This window comes from Ascaphus truei, chromosome 14 (assembly GCF_040206685.1).
Source record: "Ascaphus truei isolate aAscTru1 chromosome 14, aAscTru1.hap1, whole genome shotgun sequence".
NCBI classification, from domain to species: Eukaryota; Metazoa; Chordata; class Amphibia; order Anura; family Ascaphidae; genus Ascaphus; species Ascaphus truei.
The window spans coordinates 45647916-45662280 of NC_134496.1; the positions used below are offsets into that span (position 1 = coordinate 45647916).

General features: G+C 45.9%; 1 protein-coding gene across 6 annotated transcripts in view; it reads left to right on the forward strand.

The window, feature by feature from the left end:
• Positions 1-12621, forward strand: part of GNB4 (G protein subunit beta 4) — a 45983-nt gene extending 33362 nt beyond the window's left edge. For 4 of the 6 annotated variants that reach the window (XM_075570728.1, XM_075570731.1, XM_075570730.1 and 1 more), the window contains exons 2-10: positions 4327-4436; positions 5295-5333; positions 5513-5619; positions 6647-6710; positions 9683-9845; positions 10387-10453; positions 10831-11032; positions 11707-11923; positions 12320-12621. In XM_075570728.1, coding sequence (XP_075426843.1) covers positions 4380-4436; positions 5295-5333; positions 5513-5619; positions 6647-6710; positions 9683-9845; positions 10387-10453; positions 10831-11032; positions 11707-11923; positions 12320-12426 — 1023 coding nt within the window. In that variant the 5' untranslated portion in view covers positions 4327-4379 and the 3' untranslated portion in view covers positions 12427-12621. Of the gene's footprint in view, positions 1-2967; positions 3119-3507; positions 3641-4326; positions 4437-5294; positions 5334-5512; positions 5620-6646; positions 6711-9682; positions 9846-10386; positions 10454-10830; positions 11033-11706; positions 11924-12319 lie in introns of those variants that run through there. The other 2 variants (XM_075570734.1, XM_075570733.1) reach the window with 2 other exon arrangements.
• Positions 12622-14365: the final 1744 nt, after the last annotated feature.

Here is a 14365-nt window from a genome sequence, read left to right on the forward strand (position 1 = left end):
TCACAGGAGCGCAGGGCCGGTCACGTGAGCGGTTCGCCCAATGAGGGCGAACCAGCTCCGCGACGTCACTGGCCCGCCCCCGGACGGCACGCGAACTAAGGCCAGGGAGAGCACCCACTTTCCCTCAGCCTCAGCGCGCCTCCGCACGGCTGCAGTCTCTATGGACTCAGCCTAACTTGGTAGCACACCACGGAATATGTTGGTGCTTTACAAATAAACAAGATTTCAAAATGCTGACCTTGTTGACTACTAGATGTATGGGGCCATAGTTACCACGTGGTACAAACCCACAGGGGCACCCTGATTTTAAAATGTTCAATAAGGTGCCACATAGCACAGTTTAGTTAATCTGGGCTGTGGTGTTCTGTTCCCATATACTTGGATTTCTGATGATGAATAGAGGAGGGCTGTGTGTGGGGTCCTTCCCATGGGTCAGGGATTATTGATTTTTGTTTTAGGATCCCAAGGTGGCTTGTCATCCTAAATCCAGCAGCATGACACTACTGTTCTTGTGAGTAACATGTTGGCGTTATCCTGACTTTGTACGTCTGACCCGTGCACTCTCCTTTGTTCTCTGTTGGCTCTCGTCACATGTATGCTGCTGTTATACAGTTGTGATATATTGATCTATTTATTGTGAAACATAACTGTACTTGTTACCTTTTTGTGTGCTGGGGAGTGTGACGGTGTTGCTATTAAAGCTGCCGTCCAAGCTGCTGTTTTATTTATTTTTTCCCCCTTTAATATGTGCATAAATACAATCCACACAATACGTATTTAGCTAAATTGCCGATCGATCCGTTCTTCTGTGATGAATCGGTGAAGATTTGGCTCGGGGGTTCACTAAATGGCTCTCAGTGCAGCAGAAGAGGACCAAAGATGCAACCATATATCCTACTTTTTTTTTTTTTTTAATAATTCAGTTCTGTATTATGAGAAAATATTTGTAGCATTTTTTTTTTCTTTTGTTTTAAACAACTTTGACATTTTTAATGTATTATAATGTAACTAGCATTTCTGTTTCTATAGCAACCATTTACAAAGTCACTTCCTCTTCTGAAACAGGCTCTGGCACACCCCTTTTTGAGCCCTGCCCGCTCTCTAGCAGTCACCAATTGTACCTAGTGACTGCCTGGTCACATGATCTTCCCCACAGAACTTTGCATCTTTGGTCCTCTTCTGCTGCACTGATGGACATTTAGTGAACCCACGAGCCAAATCTTCGGCGATCGATCTGCAACTTGGCTGATTACTTATCGTGTGGATTGTAGTGATGCACATATTAAAGGGAAAAAATATATAAAATAAAAAACAGCAGCTTGGACTGCTGCTGTAAATATTCAGTCCAGTTTGTACGCCCTGTATGTGCATTATTCAGAAACCATATTCTGAGATGAGGTGCACCCACAAAGTACATTCAACATTGCTGCATCGGTAAAGTGCAAGCAAATTGAATCTGGCGCTTTAATTTTCAACAACCTTGTTTGACACCGATACGTTCTAGACCAGGGTTGCTCCAACTCCAGTCCTGAAGACCCAACCAACAGGTCAGATTTTCAGGATATCCCAGCTTCAGCACAGGTGGTTCAATCAGAGGCTCTATCCTGAAAACTTGACCTGGAGTGGAGCACCCCTGGTGTAAGTTTCAGTCAAAGACCTGCCTCTGAGCAAACTGTGCTGAAGTAGGGACTGATTGAGCCATCTGTGCTGAAGCAGGGATCCTGAAGCCGGGTGAGGGGGGTGGAGGAGACTACACCAGAGGGACATCCTGCTAATGGTTGAATAGTTGACGGTTTGGTTTTAGATGTGTACCAGCATTGGCAGAGTTTCTCGTTACGTGGCCTAGTTTTCGATGGCTCTGTTTTTGCATTTCTGGTGTGATTTAAATTTCTCGCTGTGAAAACATCCTGATGTTTGGCTGTTTCTCTTTGTCTTGGATGGGGGAGTGATACGTCACTGACACTAAATCCTCAGATAATGGTTTGGCGAAATTGACGCTGTTTGTGCTGGAGCAGAGGTAAAATGAAACGGCAACCTGGTTATGGAAATGAGTAGGGTTCTAACGACGGGTATAGTATTTTATATTGGGAACCTTGTTTACATCCCTAGATCACCTATGTGGACATTTGTTCTAGCTTCTCTTCCCGTGTAATGCGAGGCATTCCTGCGTCGCGAGATGAAACGTCTTCAGGTGCGCAGAATGTAGATGGCGTGGTAGGATGATATACTACAGCCGCGCTTTGAATCGTCATGTTCTGGTTAGCAGGATTTCCATGCAATGGACAGAATAAGAACTATTCACTTCTAGTTTTGAGGGCAGACGCGCTGCCTTATCACCAAAACACATTAGAGCGCTAAACCTCTCCCTTTTTATCAAAGTAGACATGCCATTGTCCTTAGTTCCCTTTCGTTTTCGGATTAGAGACTGCCCATTCATGCAGCAGTAATTGTTTTGTAAATGGGTTCCTGCAGCACAGGCCCCTGGTCTTCGCTTTTTAGATCCCTGTGCCATCTCCTTCTCCACCTTCTCTCCCCCCCTCTTCCCTCCCCCCCTCTTCCCTCCCCCCCTCTCCACCTCCCCCTCTTCTCCCCCCCCCTCTCCTCCACCTCCCCCCCCCCCCCTCTCCACCTCCCCCTCTCCTCCTGTCTAATTCTGGTGAGATTTGCTGTTTTTATATTGTTGGTATCCAGTGTGGACTGGGCTGTAGGAGGCCATCACATTCTGCACTGTTCAGTTAATAATAATACAGCCCTAGATGCTTTGTGGCTAGAGACATCAGCGAGCTGCTTATATATTGTATATAGATCGGGGTCTCCGGCCTTGCAATACAAACCAGTAGGAGCAGAGATTGTGCATCTGAAGTGTTCTTAGCTAAACCTCTCCTTCCTGGCGAGAGGCGTGGCGAATTGCTTCCTGTTTTTGTACTAATGTCTGATGGAGGCGACTTCCATAGCTACAGGGAGGGTAACAATAGCAGTGACCTCAGATCAGGGTTGCACCCAAGACCGTTTCCTGTTTTTTGCCTCCCAGAGGGGGTGATCTTGACTAGGTGTTACCGCAGCGATCCCATCCAGCCAGCATTTAAATGCTATTCTACGTTGTGGTGCAGGAAAAATGGTGATATTGAATGTGTTGTGGGTACTAGGGCAGATCCTGGCAGCCATTTTATTCTATCCCGGGTGGGGGTGGGTTTAAAAAAAGAACACAAACTGGGTTGGATAATATAAGCGGAGTGAAAGGATGGCGAAATGAAAGTGTGTGTGTGTGTGTGTGTGTGTGTGTGTATAATATATATCGTTTCGTGGAGTTAGGTGGTAGCAAATACAAATTTCCTTGTTTTTGGTACTTAAAAAATGGATATGAAGTTGTTTCATGGCTCATTAAAATGGCCACCCTTGCAAAACTTAAGCCATGATTCCTTGGTTGGGGTTTATCCAGCGATTTCAGGGGGAAGGGGTACAGAGGGGGAAATAGAGGTGCTTGTGAAAGGGGATGGGATTCTGGGAATTGTAGTTTTGCTGCTGATGCAACACTGCCCATTTAACTGTTTGTTTTATGATTGCATCATAAGAACTTTACACAAGAACAGAGTGGCGATTGACACTTTGCCTGTAGCAACAAACGGCCTAAAGAGATTGGGTAAATATGATAAAGTCTTCCTCACATTTGGTTAAAGTGGAAATGTTAAACATTTAAGAGAGACTTTGTAATACTGTGACCGACTTGAGTTCTGGATGAAGCAGGGAGGGCGTGTGGTTGAATGATGCCTCACTTGTGCCAGTGACCTGAAATGTGTTAAAGCTGCAGACCAAACAATATTTTGTGTGTGTGTGTGTGTGTGTGTTTTCTGTACTATGAGAAATTACTTCTAGCATTTTTTTTAAACCACTCTACATGGTTCCTATAGAAACAAAAAATGCTTGTTACATTATAATACATTAATAAAAAGGTCAGTTACATCCCCTTCCTCTTCTGAACAGGCTCTGGCACACCCCTTTTTGAGCCCCGCCCTCTCTCTAGCAGTGCACCAATTGTATCTAGTGACTGCCTGGTCACATGATCTTCTCCACAGGACTTTGCATCTTTGTTCCTCTTCTGCTGCACTGACAGCCATTTAGTGAACCCCCGAGCCGAATCTTCACCGATCGATCAGCAACTTGGCTAATTAATTATTGTGTGTATTATATTGCTGCACATATTAAATGGGGGAAAAAAAATTATAATTGAAAACAACAATGGCTGCTTGGAGTGCTCTTTTAAAGTTATAAAATGAAAGAAATAACAAATCTAACAAAAACATGTGTTTTTTTTGTTTCCTGTTGCAGATCTGCTCCCCTTTCTCGTGGCCAAGGTGTGAAACCGTTCCCAGTTTGCAAAAATGAGTGAGTTGGAACAGTTACGGCAGGAAGCAGAGCAGCTGCGGAATCAGATCCGAGTAAGACCCGAATTCTACCTATTTCTGGAGGCTTACCTGTGCAGACATGGGAACTTGCATCCCACGCTGATTTTACATGTGGACCTCTGTAGATGCTATGCTGTACGGATGGGTCATATGTTGTCGTTTAACATTGTTTAGGTAGTATGGCCCATTTATGTTAAAAACAAAAACAAAATGGTATTGTATTCTCTGCACGTGTGCATTTTTTTTCACTGCCTTGAATCACGTCACTCGGGAGGTATATGCTGCCTTCTACCAGACTCCTCTTAATTCATCCCAATTTTTCATTTTCATGTCCAGTTGTTTAAACAATCAAATGGAGACCTAGAATCGCTCCCTACTGAACCGTAATGGAGAGCTGCAGAGACTGGTTCCATAGCACGTCACGCCGTCTGTCCAATGGAAACCTGCTGTGTTGTACTAGGACTGATCTCCTTTTAGAGTTCCCCCCTATTGGTTTGTGATATGGTATTCCTAGCCAAAAGGTGCTCATCAACTCCAGTCCTCAAGACTTTCCCCCCCCCCCCCACTCTACTGGTCAGGTTTTCATGATATCCCTGCTTCAGCACAGGTTGCTCGATCAGTGGCTGTCAAAGCCTGAGCCTCTGATTGAGCCACCTGTGCTGAAGCTGGGATATCCTGAAAACCTGACCTGTTGGGGAGGGGTCTTGAGGACTGGAGTTGGCCGCTCCTGCTCTAGCCCAATAGATATAATTATTCCCCTATCCCTGACATCCTCAATGGCCTCTGGCAACAAACCAATTTTTTTTTTCTTGTGTAATAACTCCACCTCCTGCTAATTAGCAAGCGGGTGCAATCCACATATTTGTAACCCCTTTTTATCTTCTTCTTTAGGATGCCCGGAAAGCATGCAGCGACACAACTCTCGTTCAGGTACACAGCGCTCTGTATTGTAAGGAATGTGTTTGACCTGCGCAGTGGCGTCCTGCGGCCTCGCTGCCCCCACACTGACCGCTCTGTATTGTAAGGAATGTGTTTGACCTGCGCAGTGGCGCCCTGCGGCCTCGCTGCCCCCACACTGACCATGTTGTGTGTCTTGTTCTCCACATTAGATCACAACCAGTTTGGACTCCGTAGGCCGAATCCAAATGAGAACACGGCGCACCCTGAGGGGTCACTTAGCTAAAATCTATGCCATGCACTGGGGATCAGATTCCAGGTACGTGCCTGTAACGGGGTTGGGCATTTGGAGCAAAACCCCAAATAATCAAAGAACCCCCCCCCCCTTTTTTATTTTTTTTGCTCAGCTGTATCCCTCAGCCTTTCTAACTAATGAACGCGATCCTCCCTGCCTGCTGTGCTAAACCTACAATATGTGCACGTGTTGTTTTTATAACGTTAGTGGGTCTTCTGTTCCCAGAGAAAATCATGAACCCATCAAATTTAAATAATAAACCGGGTTAATTCCTGCCTGGATGAGGCAATCCAAGCTGGTTTTTTAAATACAGGATTGAAGCAGGGGGTCTCCGGAACTGAACCCTATCCATTTCCGCTCCGGGGACACCCTGCTCCCGGAGGTACTTACCTCCTGTAGGGGGTGCCGGTAGCCACTCCAGAGTTCCCATTCTGGCCTATTTTCAAAGCTCCTGCACCCTGCGGGCCAATAGGAAGCCGTGACATCATCCGGTGCGGCTTCCTATTGGCCCGCGTGACGAGGAAGCTGGAGACTGCAGAGATACCAGCACCCCCTTTGCAGGTAAGTATCTCCGGAAGCAGGGGGTCCCCGAAACAGAAATGAACGGGGTTCAGCTCCAGAGACCCCCCAGCTTCAATCCTGTATTAAAAAAATGAAGAAAAATAACCTGACTTGGATTGTTCCTTTGAAAGCACCAACGTCCGATAGGAAGCGGCAACCACTGACGCTGCGGCTTTTTATTGGCCTAAGACTTGGCAGCCATTTTCTTCCTCTGGAGGGAGATTTAAACCTGGTAAGTATCTCGGGATACAAGCAGCTAGGTTCAGGCTTGGGGGACCCCCAGTTCCTAAACAAATAGGGAGTAAAATAAAGAGAGCTGGAGGGTCTGCTTTTAGTACTGTCCTAATGATAATTGATCAGAGTTAAAATCTTAACCCTTGCATTTCTACAAGCGCCTGCATCGCTCGCCACTAGCTGTGATGGGGTTAGCGGCACGTATGTTTGTGTTTCACACCTAACACTATTCTTGGTATCTTTTTCTTTTTCGTAGGCTACTAGTCAGTGCTTCTCAAGATGGAAAGTTAATTATTTGGGATAGTTACACAACAAACAAGGTAACATTACTTCTGATTTTTACTTGCAAGTTTTTGCTTTTTTGTTCTAAACTGTTTTCCCAGGAAGTAATACAGTGAGAGTTACCCCTCGTTTTCAAGTATGTCCTGGGCACAAAGTTATGATGGCAAATACATGGTTACATTAAATGAACAGGGTCATATACATTATATGTAAAGACATTGCATACACAGTAAGAGATAATATATATTAAGGCATATGTAACAGTTACAGAGCAGATTAAAATGTGAGACAGCTTTAGTTTTGAAAGAACCGGTGGCGGCTTTGAGAGTCTCCGGTAGACTGTTCCAGTTTTGGGGTGCACGGTAAGAGACGGAGGAGCGGCCGGATACTTTGCTGAACCTTGGGACCATGAACAGTGGAGTCAGATCTCAGATGATAAGTGCTGCGCGTGGTAGGGGTAAGGAGCTTGTTCAGATAGGTGGGTAGCTTGCCCAGAAAGTATTTGAAGGCAAGACAGGAAAGATTAACTTTGCACCTACACTCGTGATGACAATTCTAGTTCTTTGAGCATTTCACAGTGATGTGTGTTGTAGTTACATTGAAGGACAAAGCGGCATATTGATTTGTACAGGATGTTTGGGGTGCCGAGCCATATACTATATCCTCAGTCTACAATTGGTATTAGTATCTGCTGTGCGTTGCGCTTTCTGACTAGCGGACTTGGGGAGGATTTGTTCCTATAAAGTACTAGTTTGGCATAGGTTTTGGATGTAAGGGTATCAATGTGCAACCCAAATGTTAAATGGTAGTGAAACCATATACCCAGATATTTGAAACTAGTAACAGGGACTAGGATGGTATTAGAGTTGGTTCTTATCTGAAGCTCCATCATTGGTAGCTTTAGAAATTGAGAAATTTAGCCTTGGTCCCAAATACCATTGTTACCGTCTTGTCCGTGTTTTATAATCGGTTTGTCTAAAAAAAATTAGATTGCAATGTGTCCAAGGTCGGAGAGGCTATGGCTGTGTGCATTAGAAGATTGTGTCATCTACATACATGTGCATTGAAGCTCCCTTACAAGCTGTAGGAAGATCATTAATGAAGACGGAGAAGAGTAGGGGCCTCAGAACAGAGCCTTGCGGGACACCCCAGGTGATATCCATGGGGTTGGAGCTAGAACCAGAGATAGACACATGTTGAGATCTACCCGATAGGTAGGAGTAAAACAAGTTTTGAAAGCGTGTTCCTCTATTCGAGATTACAGAGGTTTGTTTAGCAAGATAGCATGATCAACAGTATCAAAAGCCAGGGGTGTTGTTTAAAGCCTGGGGGTCCTGTGCTCTTAGGGGACCGCTCTGCAAACGCTGCATGCGCACTAGCAGCCGGCAAGTGCAGATAGCGCATGCGCAAAATTCTGCCTGGGGGCACCTGCATGTTAGGCTACACCACTGTCCAAAGCCTTGGCAAAATCTAGGAATATTGCACCAGTGACTTGTCCCAGTTCCATCCCACACTGGATCTCATTATAAACATTTAGCAGGGTAGTTACGGTGCAGTGTTTGGGGCGAAAGCTAGATTGGAATTGGCTAGGGAAATTTTGTCTTGGTATACATTGATTGGCTGCTAAAATTGACCAGAGACTCGACGGGGGGGGGGGGGGGGATCACACAGCCACAGGTCATGCAAAGCAGATAGTCTGGAGTGGGGGGGTCAAGCAGAATTACTCTGGATTTGGGGTATTTTTAAACAGAGAAATCATGTATTGTTATGCTAAGTATAAAACTGAAATGCTGCGTACCTGCATGTCATTGTGGGAAAAAAATACATGTAGATATTAGGGAGTATTTCGGATGCCATTCAATGTTTTAAAAAAGACGTCCATCAAGTTAACCTATGCTAAATTTAGACGACACATACTTTATCCTATATTTGTAATTACAGTATATTGATCCAGAGCAAAGCAAATAAAAACCCCAGTGACATATCTAATGATATATCTCATAGGGGGGGGAAAATAAATTCCTAACTCCACATAATGACAAAAAGATTACTCCCTGGATCAGCATTCTTCCCATGTTTACTTATTTGGTATATCCCTGTATACCTTTCCTTTCTAAAAAAGATTCACAACATTTTTTTGAAGATATCTATTGTATCTGCCATCACAGTCTCCATGAGTAATGAGTTCCACATTGTAACTGCCCTTAGTGTAAAGAACCCTTTCCTTTGTTGTTGGTGAAATCTCCTTACCTTAAGGGATGACCCTGTGTCCTTTGTACTGCCCTTGGGATGAATAGTTCTTTTGAAAGCTCCTTGCATTGTCCTCAAATATATTTGTATATAGTTATCATATCCCCATATATCCTGTTCATTCCCTTTCTTTTAAAATGATACTAGTATCAAATCTTAAACTTGCTGCCTAGGTGCCAACACAAACAAACAAATAATTCCTGGCCCCTCTGACAAGGAGGAAGTTAATGATGAGTTTGGGTGAAATCCTTAAAGGGACAATCGTTCCTAGGACCAAAGTAAACCAATTCCAGTGACCTGTTTCAGGGGTCTTAGCTGGGTTTATTTATTTTTAAGCTGAATCTGACACCTATAATAGAAGTATGTTTATTTTCTTTCTTGGAAGGCGGGGGTGGGAGGGGTCTTCAGGACTGGAGTTGACCCCCTCTGTAAGGGGTTTTCCTTTCCTCTGGCTGCTCCCTGTGTGGGATCAGTAAGCGCTGGCACTGCCGGAGTTCCTCCTCCCCACCTCTCAGCGTTATTGGTTCGCTGATGAGGACAGGGTGGGTCGGAGGCTCCCTAAGGCTGTGGCCTCGGTGTTGGCTGCTGCACATGCGCCTGGCATCCTCTATATGATAACTGGTTAATAACATGGCGTAATTTACAGTGGAGGCTAATCTGGGTAGGGCGGTTGCACTGTATTTTCCGGGAGGGGGCTCTCCTCTGGGAGGCCTCGTGGTTATTTCCTTTTTGATCGTTGTAACGTTTTGTTTGTTCGCAGATGCACGCCATCCCTCTGCGCTCCTCCTGGGTTATGACTTGCGCTTACGCTCCATCTGGAAATTACGTGGCTTGCGGGGGATTAGATAACATTTGCTCCATCTACAACCTAAAAACGCGAGAAGGCAACGTGCGTGTAAGCCGAGAACTACCAGGACACACAGGTGAGAAACCGTGAGCGGTTAGGGCTGTACAATTTGCATTGTAATGCTCTATCTTGTGTACGATTTACATCAGGGGTGGCCAACTGCAGTCCTCAATGGCCACCAACAGGTCAGGCAATCGGGATATCCCTGCTTCAGCGCACAGGTGGCTCAGTCAAAGACTGAGCTACCTGTGCTGAAGCAGGGATATCCTGAATACCTGACCTGTTGGTGGCCATTGAGGACTGGAGTTGCCCGCCCCCCCTGTTTTACACGGAGGCTGCTAATCTGTTTCTATCCTGCCAGGACTCCGCATGTCGTTATTAAAGGCAGAAATAAGCCTCGGTCTTTACTAAGAGCTGTTGCACATGTCATTTTGCTATATATTTGTGCTATTCCTTTAGTGCGTTTTTCATCACTTGTCCTTGTAAAAGCCGGTTTTTATGATACCCATCGTTCCTGTTTTTGCTGCTTTTATACTAAACCTCATCGCCGATGCTTTGCAGCCTTCGTCTGAACAGCCAGATTCCTTATACATCGCATTTCTGTTGTGTTTTCTTAGGATACCTGTCGTGCTGCCGATTCCTAGATGACAACCAAATTGTCACCAGCTCAGGAGACACCACTTGGTAACTAGAAATGTCCTGTCTTCCCCTTCAACAAATTGGAAACCGTGATGTTTACTTGTTACGCTTCTATGGAACCCGCAATCCTTTATTTCTCTCTGCTTGAGGTTGGGTGGAGCGAAGCGTGGGCCCGTGGTTGCTATCCCTCGCCCAAAAGGGGTATTTGGCATTTAGCAGTGTTTATTATTTTTGGTGTAAGATGCAACAATGTTCTGGATCATTCTCAGAGGAAACAAACACACATTTTTTTGGGTGCCTCCACGGATTGGAGGAAAGGCCAAAGCAATGTACTGTTCCTGGGCTTCGTAGTACAGCAGGGGAGAAGCTAACACGTGTGTTTCAATTTTGCGTTGACCCCTTGATTTTTTTTCCTTTTGTAGCGCTCTTTGGGATATAGAGACTGGGCAGCAGACCACGACCTTCACAGGACACACCGGGGATGTGATGAGTCTCTCTCTGAGCCCCGACATGAGGACTTTTGTTTCTGGCGCTTGCGATGCTTCTTCTAAGCTGTGGGATATCCGCGATGGGATGTGCAGGCAATCCTTTACCGGACATGTGTCTGACATCAACGCCGTCTGCGTAAGTAGCAAGGATCTGCGTTCAAAGCAGCCGCGTGTAAAAAAGTCCTCCAACAATCTGAACCAATCGTCCCAAGGCTATAAAAAGGAAAATGTTTAGCAGCAATCAGTGTTTGTTTTCTGATTGCTCCATTTTCAGATCTTCTCCTCCTCCTTCCCCTTTTTTTTTTTTTTTTTTAATGAATCCATTTGAAGTTCCAGTTATTTCCTTGACTCCGCCAGGAGCCGTGTCATAGCCAACGCGTTCCACAAATGTGATTTAAGTATGAATATCCGGGAAAACAAGTGGATGAAAGCGCTTTCAGGTTGCGCGTGGAACTCCAGTCCTCAAGGGCCACAAAGAGATCGGGTTTTCAGGATATCCCTGCTTCAGCACAGGTGGCTCAGTCTGAGCCACTGATTTGAGCCCCCTGTGCTAAAGCAGGGATTTCCTTAAAACCTGACCTGTTGATGTCCCTTGAGGACTGGAGTTGGCCACCCCTGGTCTGGAGCAATCACCAGGCCTTATTTCACAATACAAAGTTGCATTGTGCAGTGAACTTTAACCTTTTAAAGACCTTCATTCTTAGTAGACTTCACTTTTTTTTTCCCCTCTCCATCCTTTTTTGATTTTGGAATGAAAATGTATCAAACTTTTGGATCTGCAACTTTCCCTAATTTCCTATCTTGTCTCAGTTCTTCCCCAACGGACATGCGTTTGCCACCGGCTCGGACGATGCTACTTGTCGGCTGTTTGACCTGCGTGCGGACCAGGAGCTGATGATGTACTCTCACGACAACATAATTTGCGGTATCACGTCAGTGGCCTTCTCCAAAAGTGGCCGCCTCTTGCTAGCTGGATATGACGATTTCAACTGCAACGTGTGGGACACCTTGAAGGGGGAGCGAGCAGGTGAGTACAGGAGCTCTGGTCCCACAGCATCTCTTAGGCCAGGTCCCCAGTGGCCGCTGCGGAGCGCGCTACGACGTGTGCACCACACAGCACAGCTCTCTATGGGACACGCCCCAGTGGCTGTGTGGGCGCGCAAAGCGCTGTGACACGTATGCTGGCAGGGAAGACAAGAATTTTGTCTTCCCGTGCTGCAATCACGCGGTTGGCGCGCACCAATGGAAGGGCAGATATGCCCCGTCATGGCCCCTCTCCCCTACAGACCGCTGATCGTGGCGGTAATCTGTGCACGCGTCATTAAGCGCATGCGTGCAGCAGGGAGGAGTGGGGCCGTAGCCTTAGATCGGACGTTGTCAACATTGGCGACGTAACTTTGTGCATTCTCTTCTCTTTCCCCAGGAGTCCTTGCCGGCCACGATAACCGCGTCAGCTGTTTAGGGGTCACCGATGACGGCATGGCTGTAGCCACAGGATCTTGGGACAGTTTTCTCCGAATCTGGAATTAACTTGGGGCAGGGGGGGGAGATGCCAATCCTTGTAAATTCTCCACCGAGATCTGGAGAGATCAATGCTGCAGCCTGTAGCTGTGAAATAACATTTCTACCTTGTATTTGCAGGTGAAGTTTTTTCTATTCACTGATTATTATTACACACACACACGTACGTACACACACACACACACACACACACACACACACACACACACACAAGGCTTTCTTTAAACTAGTAAACAATCACGTGAAGTAATGAGGGTTTCAAGGGGAAAAGCGCATTGGTGACTATTTAAAAGGGGGATCGCACACAGCATCATGGTGACCAAGAATGTAGGAGCCAGTCTTTTGTTGTTTTTGTGGTTTTTGGTGAAGTGGTTTTTAACCCTTCTTTGCTGCTTGAAAAGTCGGCTTTGCGTTGAAGACCTTTACAGCAGCCAGGTGGTTAAAGGGTTTCTGCTTTGTGCTCAGTCTGCTGACTGTACTTTTTTTTGTTGTCGTTGTACATAACTGAATGTACACACTATAGCAGCCGATCATGTAATGTTTGTATGTAAAAAGGGGAGGGGGGGGGATGCCTTTTTTTTGTTTTTATTTAAGGAATAAGAAGTGTAACTGATCGCCACAATAGTTTAGTAATGGATATACTTGATCGTTGTTAGAAATATTTTTTTTTTGTGTGTGTGAACTTGCTGTGGATGAAATGAAGCCATTGCTAGATATGTATATGTATCCATGCTGTTTGTAGTGCATCTTCACTTTAGAGACAGGCCAGTTAGAAACGAATTTCCCTGCAATCGCTCCCTATTCTCATCCTGGCTCTCGCCATTCTATGGCCGTGTGCAGAACGCTTCTTCACGCTATACCAGGGGTGGCCAACTCCAGTCCTCCAGGGCCACCAACAGGTCAGGTTTTCATTCTAACTGTGCCACTCATTGATCCACCTGTGCTAAAGCAGGGATATCCTGAAAACCAGACCTGTTGGTGGCCCTTGATGACTGGAGCTGCCCACCCCTGCACTACACCCACATGCTTCAGGGCAATAAAGCAGATGTACAGTCCGCTGAACAGTCCATTGTGCAAGGCAGCTCTGGGTGGCGCAGTGCGACGTTGAAGACATTGCAGTCGCATTGTGCCTTGCTCTGGATACGCAGGAAACTTAAATTCACTATTCTTTTCCCTGTCTCTTTAATGCACTAATGTAAACTGTTGCCAACTCCCTGCACTGAGACACGTGAAAGACAGGTCTTTTTTACAATCCTTTTTTGTCGGCTTTCAAAACCACTAATGAATTCAAAGTTAATTTTCATCCAGTAACCCCAAAAATGTCAGGATGGAACCGTTTACAATTCTCAAAGAAATTTGCTGTTGGACAGGGGTGGGCGACTTCAGTCCGCAAATGCCACCAACAGGTCCCTGCTTCAGCATCGGTGGCTCAATCAGTTGAGCCACCTGTGCTGGAGCAGGGATATCCTGAAAACCTTACTATCGGTGGCCCTTGGACTGGAGATGCCCACCCCTGGCGTAGAAAAACCGCTGACCCTCTTCTGCTGAATCTAAATTCAGAGGGCACTGCCACACAAGCGATCTGCTTCGTTTAAAGATACCCTACTGAATACATCTAGAAGTATAAACAGACATTTATTTCACATCCTTTTTACACCTGCCTGTTATGTCTACAAAAGATTGCGACATTCTTCTCCCCTCCCTGTTTAATGCCCGGGGCCTTGCTCCTCTGGCATAATGGTGGTGGGGGGGAGGGGGGTGGTTTGGGGGGTTGTTTAACATCTGCTCTCGGGAGGCCACGAGATGGAATGGTTAATGGTTGGGTGGGGAGAAGAGTGCTTTTCACATTCCAAAAAGCAGCTGTCTTGCTAATCTTGTATCGCTGGCTCTCCCCAGCTTCTGCAGTCTTAAGCGTTCAAAACTCAATCAGAGGATGCTGCAAAACTGC